This window comes from Nymphaea colorata, chromosome 7 (genome assembly GCF_008831285.2).
Source record: "Nymphaea colorata isolate Beijing-Zhang1983 chromosome 7, ASM883128v2, whole genome shotgun sequence".
NCBI classification, from domain to species: Eukaryota; Viridiplantae; Streptophyta; class Magnoliopsida; order Nymphaeales; family Nymphaeaceae; genus Nymphaea; species Nymphaea colorata.
The window spans coordinates 19176601-19194670 of NC_045144.1; the positions used below are offsets into that span (position 1 = coordinate 19176601).

The following is an 18070-nucleotide window of genomic DNA, read 5'->3' on the forward strand; positions in this document are numbered from 1 at the left end:
GGTTGAACTTAATTTCTTAATCATGTTCATCGGTTTATGAGGAATCAGATCGTAAGGAATGACGGTGCTTTGGGGAAGGTAGCCGGCCGGCGGTCGGATTCTCGACAGCTCGGTTGGTTCCTAACGTAAGGCGCCACGTAGAAGGCAGCGCTCGGATGCTGACTGGAAAGCCGCCACGTGTCCCCTTCCTGCTACGGAACCTGGCCGCATCACCCGCTTCCTAAGTAAGCCACGCGTAGAGCCACGACCCTTTCCTCCCCCGCCCTCCTATAAAGGTGTGCAGTCATCCATCACAGCAGAAGCAGTTCTTCTGCAACTCTCTCTCCTTCCTCTCGCTTGCTCTGCGACTCTCTTCCTCTTTTTTCTGTCAGTTGCAGCGTTGCTCTCTCTCTCTCTCTCTATCTATCTCTTTCTCCTCTCTCCGCTTTTCTCTGTGTTTTCAGTCTGCAACTCTTCATAGAGAAGAAAGTCCGAAACAGGGCAAGGCGTGTCAAGCAAAACCAGAGACTACCCACCACCCTTCTGCGATCAATCTTTGTTGCTGCGTGCGACTGGAAAGAAAATGGGCCATTTCTGGACCTTTTTGACATACGTTCACTCCTTAGCAGGGTACATGAAACTCTCTTTCTCTCTTCTGTGTGTGTGTGCGTGTGTGTTAATAAGAACCTTTCCTGATCTGATGGTGTTTTTTCCTTTCTTTCTCGTTGTTTGTTTGGTTGTCTCTGTCTCCAGGCCGACCGTGATGCTCCTGTACCCTTTGTAAGTTTTCCTTCACCCTCTGTCTTCTTCTCCATACACACATATATATAGATACACACATAGAGAGAGACAGAGAAAGGAGGACTTTAGTTCTTTTGGTGACCAACTTTTATTGGGGATGAGTAGGTATGCATCTGTTAGAGCAATCGAGAGCCCATCAAAGCTGGACGATGAGCAATGGCTTGCTTATTGGATCTTGTACTCATTTTTGACTCTCATGGAGATGGTGGCAGCCCCTATCCTGCAGTGGTAAATATATCAATGTCTCTCCTAAGAAATACCAGATTCCTTCCTGCAAACTTTGGTTTGAGAGCAAGTTTGTTCTAGTTTTCTGCTTTTGATTACAATGGTGCTTAAGTAAAAGCAAGAGATTTAGTTATAATAAGATTAAAAAATTAATGACAATGATGATTTTTTCTGTTTTTGCAGGATACCCATATGGTACCAAGCGAAGGTCTTGTTCATAGCTTGGTTGGTGCTTCCCCAGTTCAGAGGGGCATCCTTCATCTATGAGAAATTTGTAAGGGAGCAGCTAAGGAAGTACTGTGGGGAGGTGGGGAAGGACCATCCTCACAAGAACAAGTTCACCGACTTCCTGCAACCGAAGAAAGTAAGTTTTGAATAGATTATAAAGAACAAAATTGTGATGAGAAATGCGGTTCTGTGCAGAATTACTTAACTTTGCTTCTTTGTTCTGGTAAACAATTGGTGGAACGGCACATGTCAGGGAGAGCACGAGGCGTACTGAGAGGATCTTGAAGTTTGTAAAACAAGAAAAGTTGCTCCCTCCCTCTCTCTCTCCTCTGTCAATCTCTCTTTTTCTTCTCTGTATCTTTTCTCTTCGACGATGCTTGTAAATGGGGAGATCCTTGGAACGCTGGAGTGTTCAAGAATGTGCACTTTTTTCGTTTTCCGTGTTTCAATTTCTTCTTGGTCGTCTTCCTGCTGTGCTTTTGGCAGACAAACCCGCTAACACAGTTGTGCCCCGCGGTGCATGTGATCATTATAGAAAGATTTCGAGATTTTATATATATATATATATATATATATAGAGAGAGAGAGAGAGAGAGAGAGAGAGAGAGGCGGTGATGTTCAGATCTCGCCGGTTGCCTCGAGCAGAGGTGATGGTCATTAAAAGGAGCGTTTTCTATGCCGATTTTGAAGGGGCATCCGATGAGACGTGTATGCAATCGGGATTGCGGATTTGGACTTTTAGTGAGTACCTGATCTGACTGGATGTGGAATTCCACATGAATTTCTCATGAAGATGCATATGAGTATTGAGTACCTGATCTATTTGGATATGGATTCTCGAGGAAATCCATGTGCCTTTCTCGTAAAGGAGCGTGCCTGATTTATTTGGATCTGGATTATCAGGAGAATCAATACGCATGATTAGTTTAAGTTCTCGTACATCGTGTCAAATCGCATTCCGGTGGGTGTTCCAACTCTCCGGTCGTTCGAATTGTTCCTTTGCCCGATCGGTTAGCATGCACTTGTATCTTTGCATACAATTTACAACAGAATTAAAATTATACTTCGGCAAAAAAAAAAAAAAAAGAGAGCAGCATAGAAGAAGAAACGGCCGGAGCGGTCTGGTCGAGATAATGAAAGTGATCCAGATAACGGAAGAAGTATGAAGAAGTATGAAGTGATTTTGGCCTTGGGTTGGATTTAGGAGGGGTTTTTGATATTTCGATTTTCAAGGATTTGGGAGGGGTTGTATTTCTGCTATTTCGGTTTTTGTTAAAATTTTAAAACTTTAACTTTTTGATTTTTTTTTTTAAATTTTAAAACTATAATTTGATTATTATAAAGGTTTTTGTCAAAATTTTAAAACTATAATTTGGTTATTTCATAAAAGACAAGAATTAAATATGTGGGCCAAGTCTTAAAAGAAACTATAATAGAGTTTCAAACCATTAAAGCTTTCTCTTAACGGCCACAGGGCCAAGTCTTAAAAGAAATTATAATAGAGTTTCAAGTTTCAACCCATGACAGGGCTACTTATTGTCTTCCTGGTTGTTCCAAACCATTGACGGGGAGTTTGATGGCAGAGATAATTTGTGAGCATCCCATGAGTTATTCAGACAATTATAACAAAGTTCACGAAAAAGTTCACGAAACAATAGTTGTATACAATTATAACAAAGTTCACGAAAAAGTTCACGAAACAATAGTTGTATTCAATATCAGAGTTAGTTTTATGAGATATTCACAAAATGTTTTCCTCTTTTACAAAATATTTTTCTTACCAACTTTATGAGATATTCACAAAATGTTTTTCTTACCAACTTCACCGTTTCCTACCAACTATGCCAATTAGGAATAGGTTGTTTGACATTAGAAACACTTAGGAACACCGGATGAGTGTTTGACACAACACTAAGGAACACCGAATGAGGAACACCGAACCGGATGAGTGTTTGACACAACATTAAGGAACACCGAATGAGTGTTTGACATTAAGAACACCGAATGAGTGTTTGACATTAAGAACACAACACCATGTGAGTATTTCATGAATCTACTTCAAAATTGAATTCATGATTCCAAACTGAATTCATGAATCTAGTTCAAAATTATGATAGATTTATGAAACTATTGAACAAATGTTCCGCGATTCTATTTTTATTTTGAACCAGATTCATGGAACATTCTCATCTAATGCCATTGCCAGTGAAAACAATTTGTAAATATTCTTCAAATCTATGTTAAAATTGGGCAGATAAGTCTGCTCCAGGCCCTCTAAGCCCTCCAATATTTTAGACATGATCATAAAATAGTAATAAACTGTTATACATTGGTGGTTTTTTGTAAGGTTGATGGACTAACCGACACGATACATTGGTTGGTTCAAGACCCTCAACGTGAAGAAAGTTAAGAATTTAATATTCAAATTATGTCTCTTTCAGCCGCAAAGCTCTAAGTTTACTTTATTAGTGCGCAAAAAAGGATTAGCAGAGGCTTCTTTTTTTCTATTGGCTATGTTGGAGTCGTAAAATAAAAGAGTTCCAATGAGATTAAGGCCAATAAAGCAGCGTCCTGTGTACCCTACACTCTCTTCTGGTTAACTGAAATCTCTTTTTAGCGAAATTCTACACAAGATCTTCGATCAGTATTGCAGTTTGTGCTGACCTTGTGTCAACTCAATTGCATGTATGTATATATGTATGTAGGGATGTCAATATATCCGATTTGAATTTTGAGTATGATATTTTTTTTTGTCCTACATGTATATGTATATATATGTATGTAGGGATGTCAATACTAAATCCACTTTACGTAAGATCCAATGTCGAATCTCAGCAATAAACATTTTAAAGCCTATAATTTATTACTCATCGATGAATTTGTCTAGAAAATTAGGATAGTTTCACAAAATGCTTATACATTCATAAAACACTAACAAACTATTTTCTTTGATAAGCATGCTCTTGTAGTCTGTTTTATTTATAAAAAAAGAAGAAAACGTTTTCATATTTTATCATTGAGAGTATAAAATTTTTGGATAAAGGCGGCACGGACGGTCCCACCTTTTGGAGGTAAAAAAATTTTAAAATATAGTTTCTGAATCTGCACTCGTGAGAAAGTCATGCTTCTCGAAAGGACAAGTATCAAATAAACAATTACTTTAGAAACTAAATTGTTAGTGCATTTTCAATCGTATTAAATACCCAAATTTCATTAGTCTATTCCTAAGCATCTCTCTTACAAGCCTCCAAACTCCTCAATCACCAATTTAGAGAGAGAGAGAGAGAGAGAGGTGGTTTTTGGGGGAAGAGGGACTGGCAGTATTTTTGAAGCTTAGTCATCTTTGTGCAAATTACTTCTTCCAAAAGCGGATGCAAGTATCACCTCCGCTTAGTGTATGTGTGTTTGTCTATATATAAAAATTGAAATAAGCCCGCATACATCTATGACCAAATGATGTTTTTTGATATTTTGCGATGCTAAAAACTGTCACAAATAGCGCATTCCATACTAAAAACCATAGTCAACCAATTGTTGTAATGATCCAATACAATCCCACATTGGGCTTAGGCGTCTGTTTCACGGATCTCAATCCATTTCCTAGTAGCTTCTGTTTTGACTCAAAAAAGTTACCAACCATAACAACCAATCACTTAACAACTCCTTTCAAAGATCTCTCATATTTTTTATTACTAAACTCAACTTCTCAAAGTGACATGTTACAATCCATGCACCCTCTTAAAACTAACACGTCCGCATATGTAGAACTTTAAGTCCAAGTATTGAATCATTTTTTATACCATTGTAATAACTCGACTCATTCTCACATCGGGCTGAATGCTTGGTCCAACGGACCCAAATCCATCCCTTAACAACTTTGATTTCTAGTATTTTTCAGGGTAAAACCAAAACTGTTTGGAGGTAGGTTGAGATCTATCGGATTAAGGGTCCTAACCGTGTATAAGAATGAGCCTCTTCATTACAACTGTAGTCGCGCGGAATACGCGATTTGCAATAATTTTTAACAATACAAAATATAGAAAAGCTATTAGCGTATGAGAGAGAGAGAATCCAACTGTAACGCTTTGCTAGATATTGGAAAACTTAGGGTGGAAGGAAGAAAAAGTTGCATGCTTCAAACGCACCTTATAATAGCAGCAAACGCATCTTATAATAGCAGTACAGCAGCAATACGTCTCCCACTTCACAGTCTTTTAGCCATCCAACCATTTTCTTATTATTGTCCTCTTTGGCCACCATCTGCCTGTCCATTGTCCCCAAGAGGGAGAGAGACCAAGAAAACCACCCACTAGAGAGAGAGAGAGAGAGAGAGAGAGAGAGAGAGTGTGGGGAAACCACCATTCTTTTAGAGGAGAGTGACGGACTTCTTGGGAAAACTGCCCTCCTTTTAGAGAGAGAGTGACCAAGAAAACTGCCCTCCTTTTAGAGAGAGAGAGACCAAGAAGCCACCCACTATAGAGAGAGAGAGAGAGAGAAGAGAGTGTGTGTGTGGAGAAACCACCATTCTTTTAGAGAGCGACGGACTTCTTGGGAAACTGCTCTCCTTTTAGAGAGAGAGAGAGAAAAGCACAAAGAAAACCACCACCTTGTATAGAGAGAGAGAGAGAGAGAGAGAAGCACAAAGAAAACCACGCTCCTTTTAGAGAGAGAGAGAGAGAGGCTCTCTCCCTTTTTACTTCTGGCATACCAACTCTAGCACCATCACAAAGCCATGGCGGCAAGGTTATCTAGTTTCATCTAAACAATAAGAAATTTGTTTGTTGGACATTTATTTATCATAAACCATGCATCAGATTAAGTCCATTGTAATTCCTCCTGTGCCCATTAGTGTTTCCAACATTAACGAAAGCAGCTAATTGCTTGGATTTCTCTAATCTATTTTATTAAATGTTAAATACCTTTCACTAATTCAACCTAGTCCACGTTTTGGAGTAAATGTACAACTTAGATCAAACATCACAACATATTTAAAATTCATTAGTCCAAAAAATTGAAATCCTGAAATGTTTAGTCATCACTTTTGGTTCAAAAGAATTGTCTTTTAAAATTCAATGAAGCATGTTTCAAATCTTTGTACTTAGCAGATGGAGTATAACAAACATTTTAATTTCAGAATTCTTTTGTTAATAAGGAATTCCACAAGAACAAAGGGGAATCATCTTGCTTATGATTCAAAGGGGAGCGGCCGGTGTATAAGAGAAGAGTAGTGAGGTTGCTTTTGCTCCCACAGCCTCCATAGATGGAGACCCCTTGGTAGGTGGGATCAACTTAGTCTTTACTCATGGCTATGTCACACGGATACGTGTAATCGGACACGAAACATGCATGATGCCGAAGTCACACATTAAACAAAAGGGTCGTTTCACACTCTGTCCAGTGCAACACGATGCAGACGCAACATATATAAATAAGTAAATAATTGTAAGAAATTTATGTAAAAATATATAAAAACAAATAAAAAATGTGTTGCTGGGGTGGGCAGCCTATGTGTACCTACGCTACTGATCGTGGCGTGTCCGAATCGAGGCAGCATTCATACTGAACTACGTATCGTGTCCTGGTGAAGTACCCAACACACATATCTGATTTTGATGATAACTATACAATAGCATGCCCCATTTTCTACCACAAGGGCCCAAAACAAAGAAAAGAAGTGGGGAAAATGGATTCAATAATTGTGCTTTTGAGAGTGGGAGATGGGGACTAAAGGAAAAGCCAATGAGACTAAAAAATGGCTTTGCTGATAAATTGGGCTTCCAAAGACTCCCACAATTGAAAGCAGTAAGAAAAGGGCCTTCACTGTTGCATTTTAGGGTTTCCTTAATCACAAGGCCAGCCAGTGAATGGCCACGAAGTGGGCTCCTCCTTCAAAACCATCAGCCACAATGGTGGAAAGCAAAGTTAAAAGTTGGGGAGGAGAGAGAAAATCAAACCAATCAAGCTTTGCTTTTTTCCAAAAAACCACTCTCTCTCTCTAAAAGGCAGCATGGTTGAAGCAAAACCACTACCACCATCTTCCTCAATGCTATATAAACTCCCCCTACCTGCTTTATTTTCTCATATGGAGTTCCTCCTCTGTTCTCTCTATCTTCTCTCCTACTCAATGAACTTGAATCCCGCTCCCAAAATTTTCTCCGGATTGTGAGCTCTCCCTCTTTCATTCGCTTCTCTTTCTCTTTTACTGCACATCTCTTGAGCTATGGACCCCGTAAAAGTTGAGAAATTCAGAGCCATGGTCAAGTACAAGAAGACCAATTATCTCCACAAGCTCGCTTTGTACGCAGTGACACCAATCATGGTGGGCTTGTTTTTATCAAGCCCTCTCTGGCTTTCTCCCCTCTGCTTCTTCATCAAGTCTCTCCTCTGCGTCTCCCTTCCCAACATGATGGGTTACATTCTTTGCCCAAAATTCCTGTTCGTTGTCTCCAATGTCATCATCATCGTCCTTGTTGGGGAGTCTAAATTTTTGGGCACCTCGAGCCCAAAGCCGGACATTTACGACGAATACGTTAAGAGGAAGAATGGCTCCCAGAAGCTCCATGCTCCTCCCATGGCAAGGAAGGAAACCACCACCACCACCCACTTCTACGAAGACAAGTCTGTGATGAAAGTGAGGAGCGAGGAAGTCAAGGAGGAAGATGATTGGGAAGTGAGTAAAGATGAAGATGATGAGGAGGAGTTGCAGACTGAGAAGGGTGTGGAAGAAGAGGAGGAAGAGGGCGAGATGCCCGTCGATGAACTGAACAGGAAGGTTGAAGATTTTATTGCTAGGTTTAACCAACAAAGGAGGCTTGAAGCCAAACTTCTCCTTGTAAATGGTAAGAATATGACCTGAACATAGACACAGTGACAGAGAACGGAAGGTTTGACATAGGTGTCTGTAAGATCGGCATGTTTGTAGCTAAATTCTTCTTGGGCCCTCTTGTTCTGTACATAAACTCAATGGAGATTTGGAAACCTTCCTTTAATTTTAAACTTTAGTTTCATAGTCTGTAAAATTCAGACGAACAGGACATGGGCATACTATTTTGGACAACACAAATCTTGTAGAAGTAGTTAGGTTTGTTCCATTATCTACATAAAAGCTTGCAACTCCTGCAATATGACATCCTCCAATTGTGTTCATCTCTTTGAACATGGCAAGAGCAATGCAACCAAAGAATGCCTACCTCCAACCCTCAAGACCATCACCTTTCTTTCTGGTTTCCTTTTGTGGATTTTAGTTTCTTGGGCTAGATCAACCCTCTTCTGCTATGGCCAAGTTCGACTCTTCAGATCTCTCTCCATGAATAAAGATTGTCATTAAGCCAATCTACAGTTTCTTCATGTTTCTACTGTCTTCTTTCAATTGTCATGTGTCTTGAGATTCAGTTCAGCCTCTACCAACTACAGAGTTCCCCCAAAATCTTCTCAATCGGTTGCTGAAACAATGTGGTGTAAGGAAGCTCTGATCATAAGGGAGCAGCAAAAGACATGCGCTTCATGGTAGAAGAGAAAAACATTCAGAAGAACTTGTTCCAACAAAAGAACTGAACAAGAATACAGAGGCCTTGATTGTTGAGGTACATAATCAATAGAAGCTAGAGATGGCATCCAGCTTACAGAAAATTACATAAGTTTTTTTGTTTTTCTCTCGAGTTCTTCAGAAGAGTAGCTAGCAAAAAACAAGGGGTGATGTCTTCCAAAGAAAGGTCATTATTTGAATTTCCTTTGAACGTTGGGTTCCTTAGTGTTGTAGGTTTTCTTGTTTGGGTTGGACTGAAGTTCACGACTTCGGAACCAATGACTTGAAAAGTCATGTTTGAAAAGCACAACTCAACTTTTTACTAGTGGGAATGCCACTTTCTTCATACAAAAAAGCACCTATGTCTTCCCCTGTTCTTTACTTTTTTTTTTTTTTGCAATTTTCAAGAGATTTGGATTTTACTACAAGACTAAAGCAATTATCTGCGGTTTAAAAAAGGTTTTATTATTATTTTTCTACGCACTCATACCATGAGTGCTTGGTGCAATCAGTTTCATTAGTGATATACCAGTCATGAGATGAAAAAAAAGCTGGTAAATGTGTCAACTGCATTAAATTGACTTGTTTTAGTAGTGCATTCGGTCTATCTTATAAACGGACTTGTGTTTAAATCCTAGAGTGCTTGCTATCACGTTCTAATATGCTCTTTCTTTGGATTATAATAGGTACTGAAGCAAGTTCTGTAAACCTTGAAGGTAGTAGACAGAGGAAAGGGGGAGAAGTGAGATGGTGGAAAGGCAATAGCCTCTTAAGAGCAATTGAATGAACCATTTAAGGCTAAAAAAGAAAAAAAAGAAAATTGTTTGTTTATTGGGGCAAGTTTGATTGCCGAAACAACTCTTTTACAAATATAAAAGTTTACATCAGACAAGAGCTATTGAAACCTTTTCCAAAAACTCAAGAAAAAAAGAAAAATGTTTGTTTATTGGGGCAAGTTTGATTGCCGAAACAACTCTTTTACCAAGATAGAAAGTTTACATCAGACAAGCGCTATTGAAACCTTTTCCAAAAATTCTGGATAACTTGTCTAGCTTTTGCATTTGAAATATATGAATTTTCTGTCAGATCTGAAGAGGTCCAACAGAAAACCCAAAATTTTTGCTTCTCATTGAAAAAAAAAAAAGAGTCAAGCAATCAAACATGCGCTTACGAATGAAAAACTTGTCCCCGAATGGCTCTCGAAAGTCGAGCACAAAGAATGAGATGAGTGTCCGATCTCAATCGGCTGTGGCTCATCTTTCAGGCAAGTTTATTTAAAAGCGAAGCCGTCTTAAAGTCAGCAACACAGGTAGTGTTCATCAGCACAGGCAATTCACGAGGTATATGTATAAAGTAGACAACAAATACATACTACATGTTATATATGCAGTGTATATTAGTGAATTTGTGAAGAACCAATAAATTTAGGGGTGACTTGGCTTGGATCAAGTGAAGACTGAAGTGTTTGGAACGTTGGTTCATGATGTTGGGTTATTAAGGCCATCTAATAAGCATGACTACACCAAGTTGCTTTGTTTTAATAATCTTGGGCTTACCTGTGAGTGGAGTGTGCATAGACCACAACTGTGGGTCCATATAGACTGCCTCACATGCCAATGTACAATATTCTAATGCAACTGGGACAAGTAAACATGCCAAATGGTAATATAGAAAATCGGAACTCACCATAACCTGGCCAAGTTCTTGAACTAGTTCAAGAACTTGGCCACGTTACGTGATAAAATTTGTGCCACGAAAATCACTTTACAGAACGAGTTCATGAAGCTACAAATTTTGAGTACCCAATTCACCAATCCAACTAAATCTTTGCCGCTTTGCCAATTCGCTAATTCAACTGAATTAGTCATGAATTGGGATGAATATTTCATTCTACTACTCAAAAGAGAGAGAGCCGAAGCTCTTATCTGAACATGAACTCCATATATTCATGATGAACAAACAATCACTGCACCCGATCTCGACACAACTCTGAATCCTAAAAGCAAAGTGAGAAGGAGGGTTTCCTTGCTTTTGCTCGCCCGAAAAGAAGAAAAGAAAGGAAAAAATTGAAATGTTTTTTATGATTTGTGGATTGAAGACTAATGTCATGCCTGATACCTACCGAAAGTACGTGGGAAGGCTTTAATTTGGTGCCTTATTTTGCTTTTCGCTTTTCCTTTATTTTATGTTTAGTTTTATCTCTTTAACTACGTTGATATGCATCCATGTGCCCTTAGTTCTTATCATAGCATTTAATAAACAAAGTATACTTTCCAGTACATTGGTTATAAAACAAAGTACTATGGGCCAAGCAGGGCAGCGTAAGATAGACCCAGTGGAGAGATGTTAATAATATTTTCTTGTCCGGATCTAACCGGATCCGTTTTGCTGGAAAAAGTAAAGCACCAAGGGAAACAAGCTTGTCCAAAGCAGCGTTATTAAAAGAAGCCTGAATTCGGCCGATCCAAATTGAATCGGTGCCGAGCTGGTTCGATTTCAGGAGTGCCATTAGGCCCATTACCTATACTTTGAGGTTTTTGTTTTAAATTATTTATTATATGTTTTTGTTTTTTAAAAATAAATGTTTTGATACTTTTGGGCAATTCACAACCCATTCAGTATAAACCAATTTTTTCACCGGCAAAAGAGGTTTTTGGGCAACTGCCCACACTACTGGTACCAACATCCGAGTTTTATGCTACTAGATGAACAACAAAGTCTCTCAACCCGGGGTTCAGTTTTTGAGAGTGAAAAAAAACTTGAAAGTAAAAAAAAAAAAAAAGTAAGAACAAATGAGTGACTCTTATAGCTCGGCAAAGTTAAATTTTAGAATACATTTCAAAATATTTATAATCATATAAACGTGATTTTTAAAGTAAAAAAAAAATCTTTTAAATTTACCAACACTTAAATTTACAATTTCACAGGCTATAACACCATTGTTCAGCCACAGTGGACAGGGGTAGGGGCATTCTTTGTCACTTGTTTGATGAATTTATAGGAACAAAAGACCATGTCTTTTCCATCCACCGTTTGTTTGGTGCCGTCCGTTCTGTCCGTCATGTCTGTTTTGTTTGGAGTTTTATTAATTCTATCTGTTCCGTTCATAAGTAGAACAGGGAAAGGCCAAGGGGGGAGTGACTTTGGAGTTAAAAAGAGGCAGAAATGAAACATTAATTATAATTAAGTTTTAATTTCTGCCTTCTTTTAATTTGCAAGTTCATCAAAGAGCTTAAATGGTGGTTCATATTGAAATGATAAACAAAGTTCTCTCCAAGTGTTGAAAGAAGAATTAGCATGTCATAGCTTGATCTGTATGGAAGCTAAGGAACTTGCAACGACATGCAGCCAAAAGTGCATCACAAGCTTGTTGGAACAACTACAATTCACTTTTAAACACTACAATGCACTTTTAGTGAGGCTGGAAGCAGGGGCGGGGCGGCGCCAGAAATTTTTCATGAAGCGGGCCGAATTAAAGTTTTAAAATTTTTACTATGGCTGAAATATCATTTTTTAAAATTTTGTATAGAACAAGTAAAATTTTTTAAAATTTTACATGTAATTTTCATGAACCCATGCAGGCCCTACCTTGGCTTCGCCCCTCGCTCAAAGAGAAGGCAGGGCTGAATATTTGGATGAACACATGAAATAGTAGCTACAGCCCACATTGCTAGAGTTTCTTTTCCCTCTCATGTTGTTTTCAATCAAAGATTATAAAACTACTTCTTGAGCTGTTGATGCACAAGATTGTTTAGTTGTGCTAGATTCTTCAAAAGAACTTACTTGTGAAGATGCAGCACAATCTTCAAAAGGCAAAAGCTTAGTTTTCACTCCTTCATTCACCAAACCAATGTTCTTCGATGTATATTCTTTTCTGCTTGACAATTTAACCATCAAACAGTTGAAACTAGCACAATCTCCAACACTGGCATCGCAAGGGCTCGTTTCCTGGATACCTTCCTCGTCAATGGATGCTGATGAAATGGTTTCTGCAGGTCATTTGTTATGCCTCAACCCTTTCCTTTTGAGCTTCTCCCGTGAACTGCTTTCATGTTTCACTACCTTAGTAAAATCCACAACCAAATTGCTTGAATCATATGTGCTAGAGCTATATGGGTCAGACAAAACCAGAAGCAACATTCATGGATCAACAATGTTTTGCCAACGATCAGCAGAACGCTTAGTGATCTTGTTTTGAAGCTTTGCTGCAACCCAGTTTCGAACATGACCAATAACATTTTGCAGCAGAAGTTCATAACAAGGTTACTAAATGGTCTGCTGATTGTTGGCAAAAGATTGCTGAATCATCAAATGTTTCTTTTGGTTTGTCTGACCCATATAGTTCCAGCACATCTGACTCAAGCAATCAGGTTGAGGATATTACTAGAGTAGAGAAACGTGCAAGAAGCTTGCAGAAGAAACCCAAGAGAAAAGGGTTTCGACATAACAAAAGATCTTTAGAAATTATTTCATCAGAACCTCTTGAACAGGAATGTGTGCATGAGATGAGCTCTTATGCTGTCGGAGATGCAGATTGTAAGAGTTGCTAAGCATAAAAGAAGATGCACAGAAGGATGTTTTGGTGAATGAAGGAGAGAGCACTAAGCTTTTGCCTTTTAAAGCTTGTTCTGCAACTTCAAAACAAGTTCTCTGGAAGAATCTAGCATAACTAAATAATCTTGTGCATCCATAGCTTAAGATGTTGCTGTATAATCTGTGATTGAAGACAACATAAGGAGGAAAAGAATCTCTTATGTCAAATCCTGTTTGTAATACGCAATCGATCGAATACAAATTCTTTCAGTTGGGAAACGAAATGGCTCATTCGATAATTTTTTATGTACCCATTGAACGTAGAAAACTTTCCAAAGGAGAAAATTTTATATCCAAGGAGCCTTTGTTAATTTGCTCTATAGTATGTCTAAGAGGTCCTTATTTGCTTATTAGCTTCTAGCTCTTAGGCAGGGCCTTGGATGTCTTGAAATCTCCCCTCAAGGGGGTATTTATAGTTAAAAAAAGGGGGTGAAACTCTTCAACTTTAGATACAGGATTAAAGTTTCAGCTTTTTAGGAAGCTTTTTAAAAAATGTGGCCCAAAAACTTTTAAGGTAAGTGAACCATTTACGAAAAATTTGAGAAATCCTTACCAAATAATAATGGATTCCAATCATCAAAACCATAATTGAAAATATATTAAGAATAAAGTTTTAGCCTTTTTGAAAGCCTTCTCACAAGTGTAGACCAAAAAACTCAACGTAAGTAAAGCTATTCTTTGCATTTTAAAAAAAATTGACAGATTGTTGCCAAAAAAAAAGAAAAAGAAAAAGGATTCCCAACATTAAAGCCATGACTGCAAATTGATTTTTGAGTTCTTGAGCATCTATGTTTTTTGTTTCGAGCAAAATCATTTGATGCATAAATGAAGGATATAAATGCCATATTTGATCATGCTTTCAAGAGATTTACCATAGTTTCATTGAAGAAATTAAGTCTTCCACCAAGAGACCTGGGTGTGATGGTAAGAAATGAAAACTTGTTTGTAAAGGGGTTGGTGCAATGGCTCGGGGGAGTAAGGTGGGGAGGAGGTTTGCAGTCAGTCTCTGTTTCAAATTCAAATCCTCTGTAATGCAAAAAAAATAAAACAATGATATGCAAATAGTGCATAGCAGGAGCGCCACTCTGAAGTAACCCTGAACCCTGGGGATGATGGGGAGGGGAGGGGGAGGCTTCGGTCTTCACTTGGGTGGTGGGATTACCCTTCTGCTCACACGGTTGGAGCACAAACGCAAAGAGTGAGGTGTGTTCATGCTCAATTACTGTGGCTCAATTTCTAGACAAGTCTAGACAAAGTTGCATTAATCTAAATAAGATGGGTAATATTATTGATAAAGATGTATTCGGTGCATAAAATACATGTATTTAATCAGTAATATATACATATTGGATGGTGTGCATGTAACGTACATATTAATGACCTTGTGAAGCAGCCATTCATCACTTTCAAATGGTTAAATGTGTCAATAAGCTATGTGGGGACAGTAAGTAATTTCACTCATTTTCCGCCCCGATTTGTGGAGACAAAAGATGCTTGGAATATTAGTTCATAGTCTTGGCTTAGTAAGGGAGATTTGATAAGCATGTCTAGCCTAAGATATTGTTCTGTTTTAATAGTTTTTGGACTTAATTATGAATGAATTCTGCATAGAACATAACTGTGAAAGCATATGTCTGCTTTCGATTGTCAATTGAATACGCCTTAAATGTCGTATTGTTGCCACAACAGGGCATATAAGGGCGTCCACTACCTTTAGTGGTTTAAAGGTCCTCAGGTTGCATTTTTAGTGATGTTGTCTCAACAAATGTTACTAAAGGTGAGGTCTTCATTGATGTTTATGAAGAGCCGTCAACAAAGGTCCCCTGCCTTGGGGTCTTTAGTCGCGGTTTTCTACATAAGCGTCACTAAAGGCCCTCTTATGTTTTCAAGACAAAGTTACTAAGGCAAACTCTTGGGTGTCCAGTCGCCATCGATGATGTTTTCACGAAACGTCACAGTAGGTCATTGCCTCATTGGCTTCAAGTGATGTTTTATGAAGAAATGTCGGTGAAGATTCAAGTGTTTAGTGATGTTCCCGCGTGACGTCCCAGTAAAATCTCCGCCTTAGGTCTTCAGTGACGTTTCTTAAATGATGTTAGCAAAGGTAATAACGTCAGTAAAGATCCTGACTTTAGTGCTTTTCTATGCGTCAGTAATGGTTGTGTGAAATTTTTCGAAAGTTAGGGATCGCTCTTGAAAATTTTCTATGTAAACTTTGAAAAGCGCACGAAAACCCTTCCTTTTCACCGTGGGTTTCCTCTTTCCTCTCCTCTTTCCGCCGATGCTTCTAAGGCCATGTCAGTCAGGGAAGACCTCCATGTCTCCAACGACCTGGCGGTGGAAATGAGAGAGAGTCTAGGGCAGGGAGAAACAATAGAAATGAATGGATTGCCCTGATGGGTCGTTCCATGGACAGATAGTTTCCTCCATCCAACTTCGCGGCTGCCACCCTGGCCATCGCCGCCGGTGGGCCGGCCGGGCCTCGGCTAAATGACTTGCTTTCTTTTTATGAATATACTTTCTGATACAGTTTTATACGGTGTAAGTTTAGTTCACTTAGTTAGTAGCACTTTTAGTTCTTTTGACCAATATCGCGGTTTGTAGATAGGTCTATTAGTTTGTTTTTCACTTTTTATGTTAATCTTCTCTGCTATTTATAATGAAAAAAAAAAAGTCCAAACGAGCAGGATTCGTAGTTTTTATTGTTGAATATCTGTTTGTGCAAGGGTTGCTGATCAGGGTCCCCTATCTATTGCATTGTAACATGAAGAGGACTTTTTGGTGATAGTTGCCAATAGCTCTTAACTTTAGAAATAATTAAGCCAAGGGAAAAGCCGGCGTTGAAGTTTACTCCTCTCTCTCTCTCTCTCTCTCTCTCTCTCTCTCTCTCTCTCTCTAGAGGAGAGAGAAAAGGAAAGATGAGCTTGATGCAGCAGCATGTATATCAACCTCTGCTCAAATAAACAACTACATAAGGAATTCAACCCAGGCAGTAGGGAGAATAGAGAGTCTTCGAGTTTTCCTCAAGCACAGGGGCGGAGGGAGGGGGCTCGCCTAGGTCATGGCCCCACCCAACGAATCGAAAAAAAAAAAAGTTTGAAAAAAGTGAAAATTTTTAGTTGCACTCTGTATTATTTAAATTCAGATTCAGTTTGGCCCTACCTGAATCCAGAGGTTGGACCGTTTGACCCACCCATGAAAAAAAAATTTTGGCTCTGCTTCTGGTTAGGCAGTAGGCCGCTAGCCTCCTGCTCACTTAAGGAAGTCTTCTATTCGTTAAACAACACACTAAACTCTATGGTAATATGTAAGGTTGTGTTTGAGTCCCCACTGATCTGAGATCTGAAGAAATCTCAAATCCATGGTCGTTTAAATCCATAATTGTATGGAATTGTGAGTTCAACATCTACCCCCAAAGTAGATTTTCAAATCCACAATTTAATATAAAAAAACATGAATTTGACTCCGATTGGGGCTGAGATCTGCGTCCATCAAACACAACCCTAGGAGAGAATGACTTTAATCAGTTCTATTGGCTGAAGTGGACAGAAAAGTTAGGCAGTGATGATAAGTCAATGAAAAGACTTGAGTCGCATCAGTCATCTTGATGCCTAGACTTTGTTTGCAAAGGAGTGACTAGACTTAAGTCATCATTTGTCACATCTTTCCACCAAATAACGTTAAAATTAGCAATTAATTTGTACGCTCAAAATAAAGGTGATCCTACACTTGCCCAGTTTCCTGATACCAGAGCCTTTGTTTTTAAACCTGTTCTATATTCATTTGTGTTTGATGATCCATGTTGTGTTTGATCATGTTGGGCTTGGGGAAGTTGCTAATGCTGCTTTTGATTACTTAACTAATTAATGTTTCCACTGGCTATGTAAGTTGAAATTGGACCGAAATTCAGGGCAAGTTCAAGCAATAGATATTGGTTCATGTTTGAGTTTCAAGAAAGTAATGTAATAACTAAACCAATCTTTTTCAATGCCAAGAGGTTTTATTTAACAATTGTCGGCTGGACGTTTCCCAACCAAAGAAGTTGTTGCCTGGAAGTAAACGATCTCTTGAATTATTAGAATCTATATTTCAAATGCTCTTAATTTCAAAAATACATTGTTTTGGTATTTTAATATCAACATAAAAGATATGTTGACTACAAAGAAAATATCTTCAAATATTAAAATAGCAATAAAACATAGAACGTGCCATAACGACATGTCATGTGTCGTATGACTTTTTTGTCTAATTATATGGAAAAAGGAATACATATTTCAACAAAGATTCAAAATCTTATGTGCCATTTTGAAAATAAATCAAGCAGTCTCAAAAGTCACTTGACCAAAACTTATTTAGTCTTGCCTAGTATACTTATTAAGTTTTTAGCCCAAAGGGGTCTTGACGCACCGGTTTGGCCAATGGCTGGTAGGCAGCCTATCACTGGTTTGCGTGCCGTGGGCATCATCATTTATACAAGAGGAAGTAAACATAAGCCCTGGGTCGACACTAGCATCGAAATTTTCTGCTGCTGGACGAGCAACAAAGTCTCTTAACCAGGAGTACCGTTTTGAGAGTGAATATCTGGATGAGCACATGAAACAGTAGCTACAGTGCACATTGCTAGAGTTTCTTTTCCCTCTCATGTTGTTTTCAATCAAAGATTATAAAGCTACTTCCTGAGCTGTTGATGCACAAGATTGTTTAGTTGTGCTAGATTCT

General features: G+C 38.6%; 1 protein-coding gene across 1 annotated transcript; it reads left to right on the forward strand.

Moving 5' to 3' along the window:
- Positions 1-310: 310 nt before the first annotated feature.
- LOC116257798 (HVA22-like protein e) lies at positions 311-1682 on the forward strand. The gene is made up of 5 exons (XM_031634784.2): positions 311-609; positions 733-759; positions 886-1008; positions 1189-1369; positions 1487-1682. The coding sequence occupies exons 1-5, from the start codon at positions 563-565 to the stop codon at positions 1505-1507; spliced, it is 399 nt and encodes a 132-aa protein (XP_031490644.1). The 5' UTR covers positions 311-562; the 3' UTR covers positions 1508-1682.
- The last annotated feature ends 16388 nt before the right edge of the window (positions 1683-18070 follow it).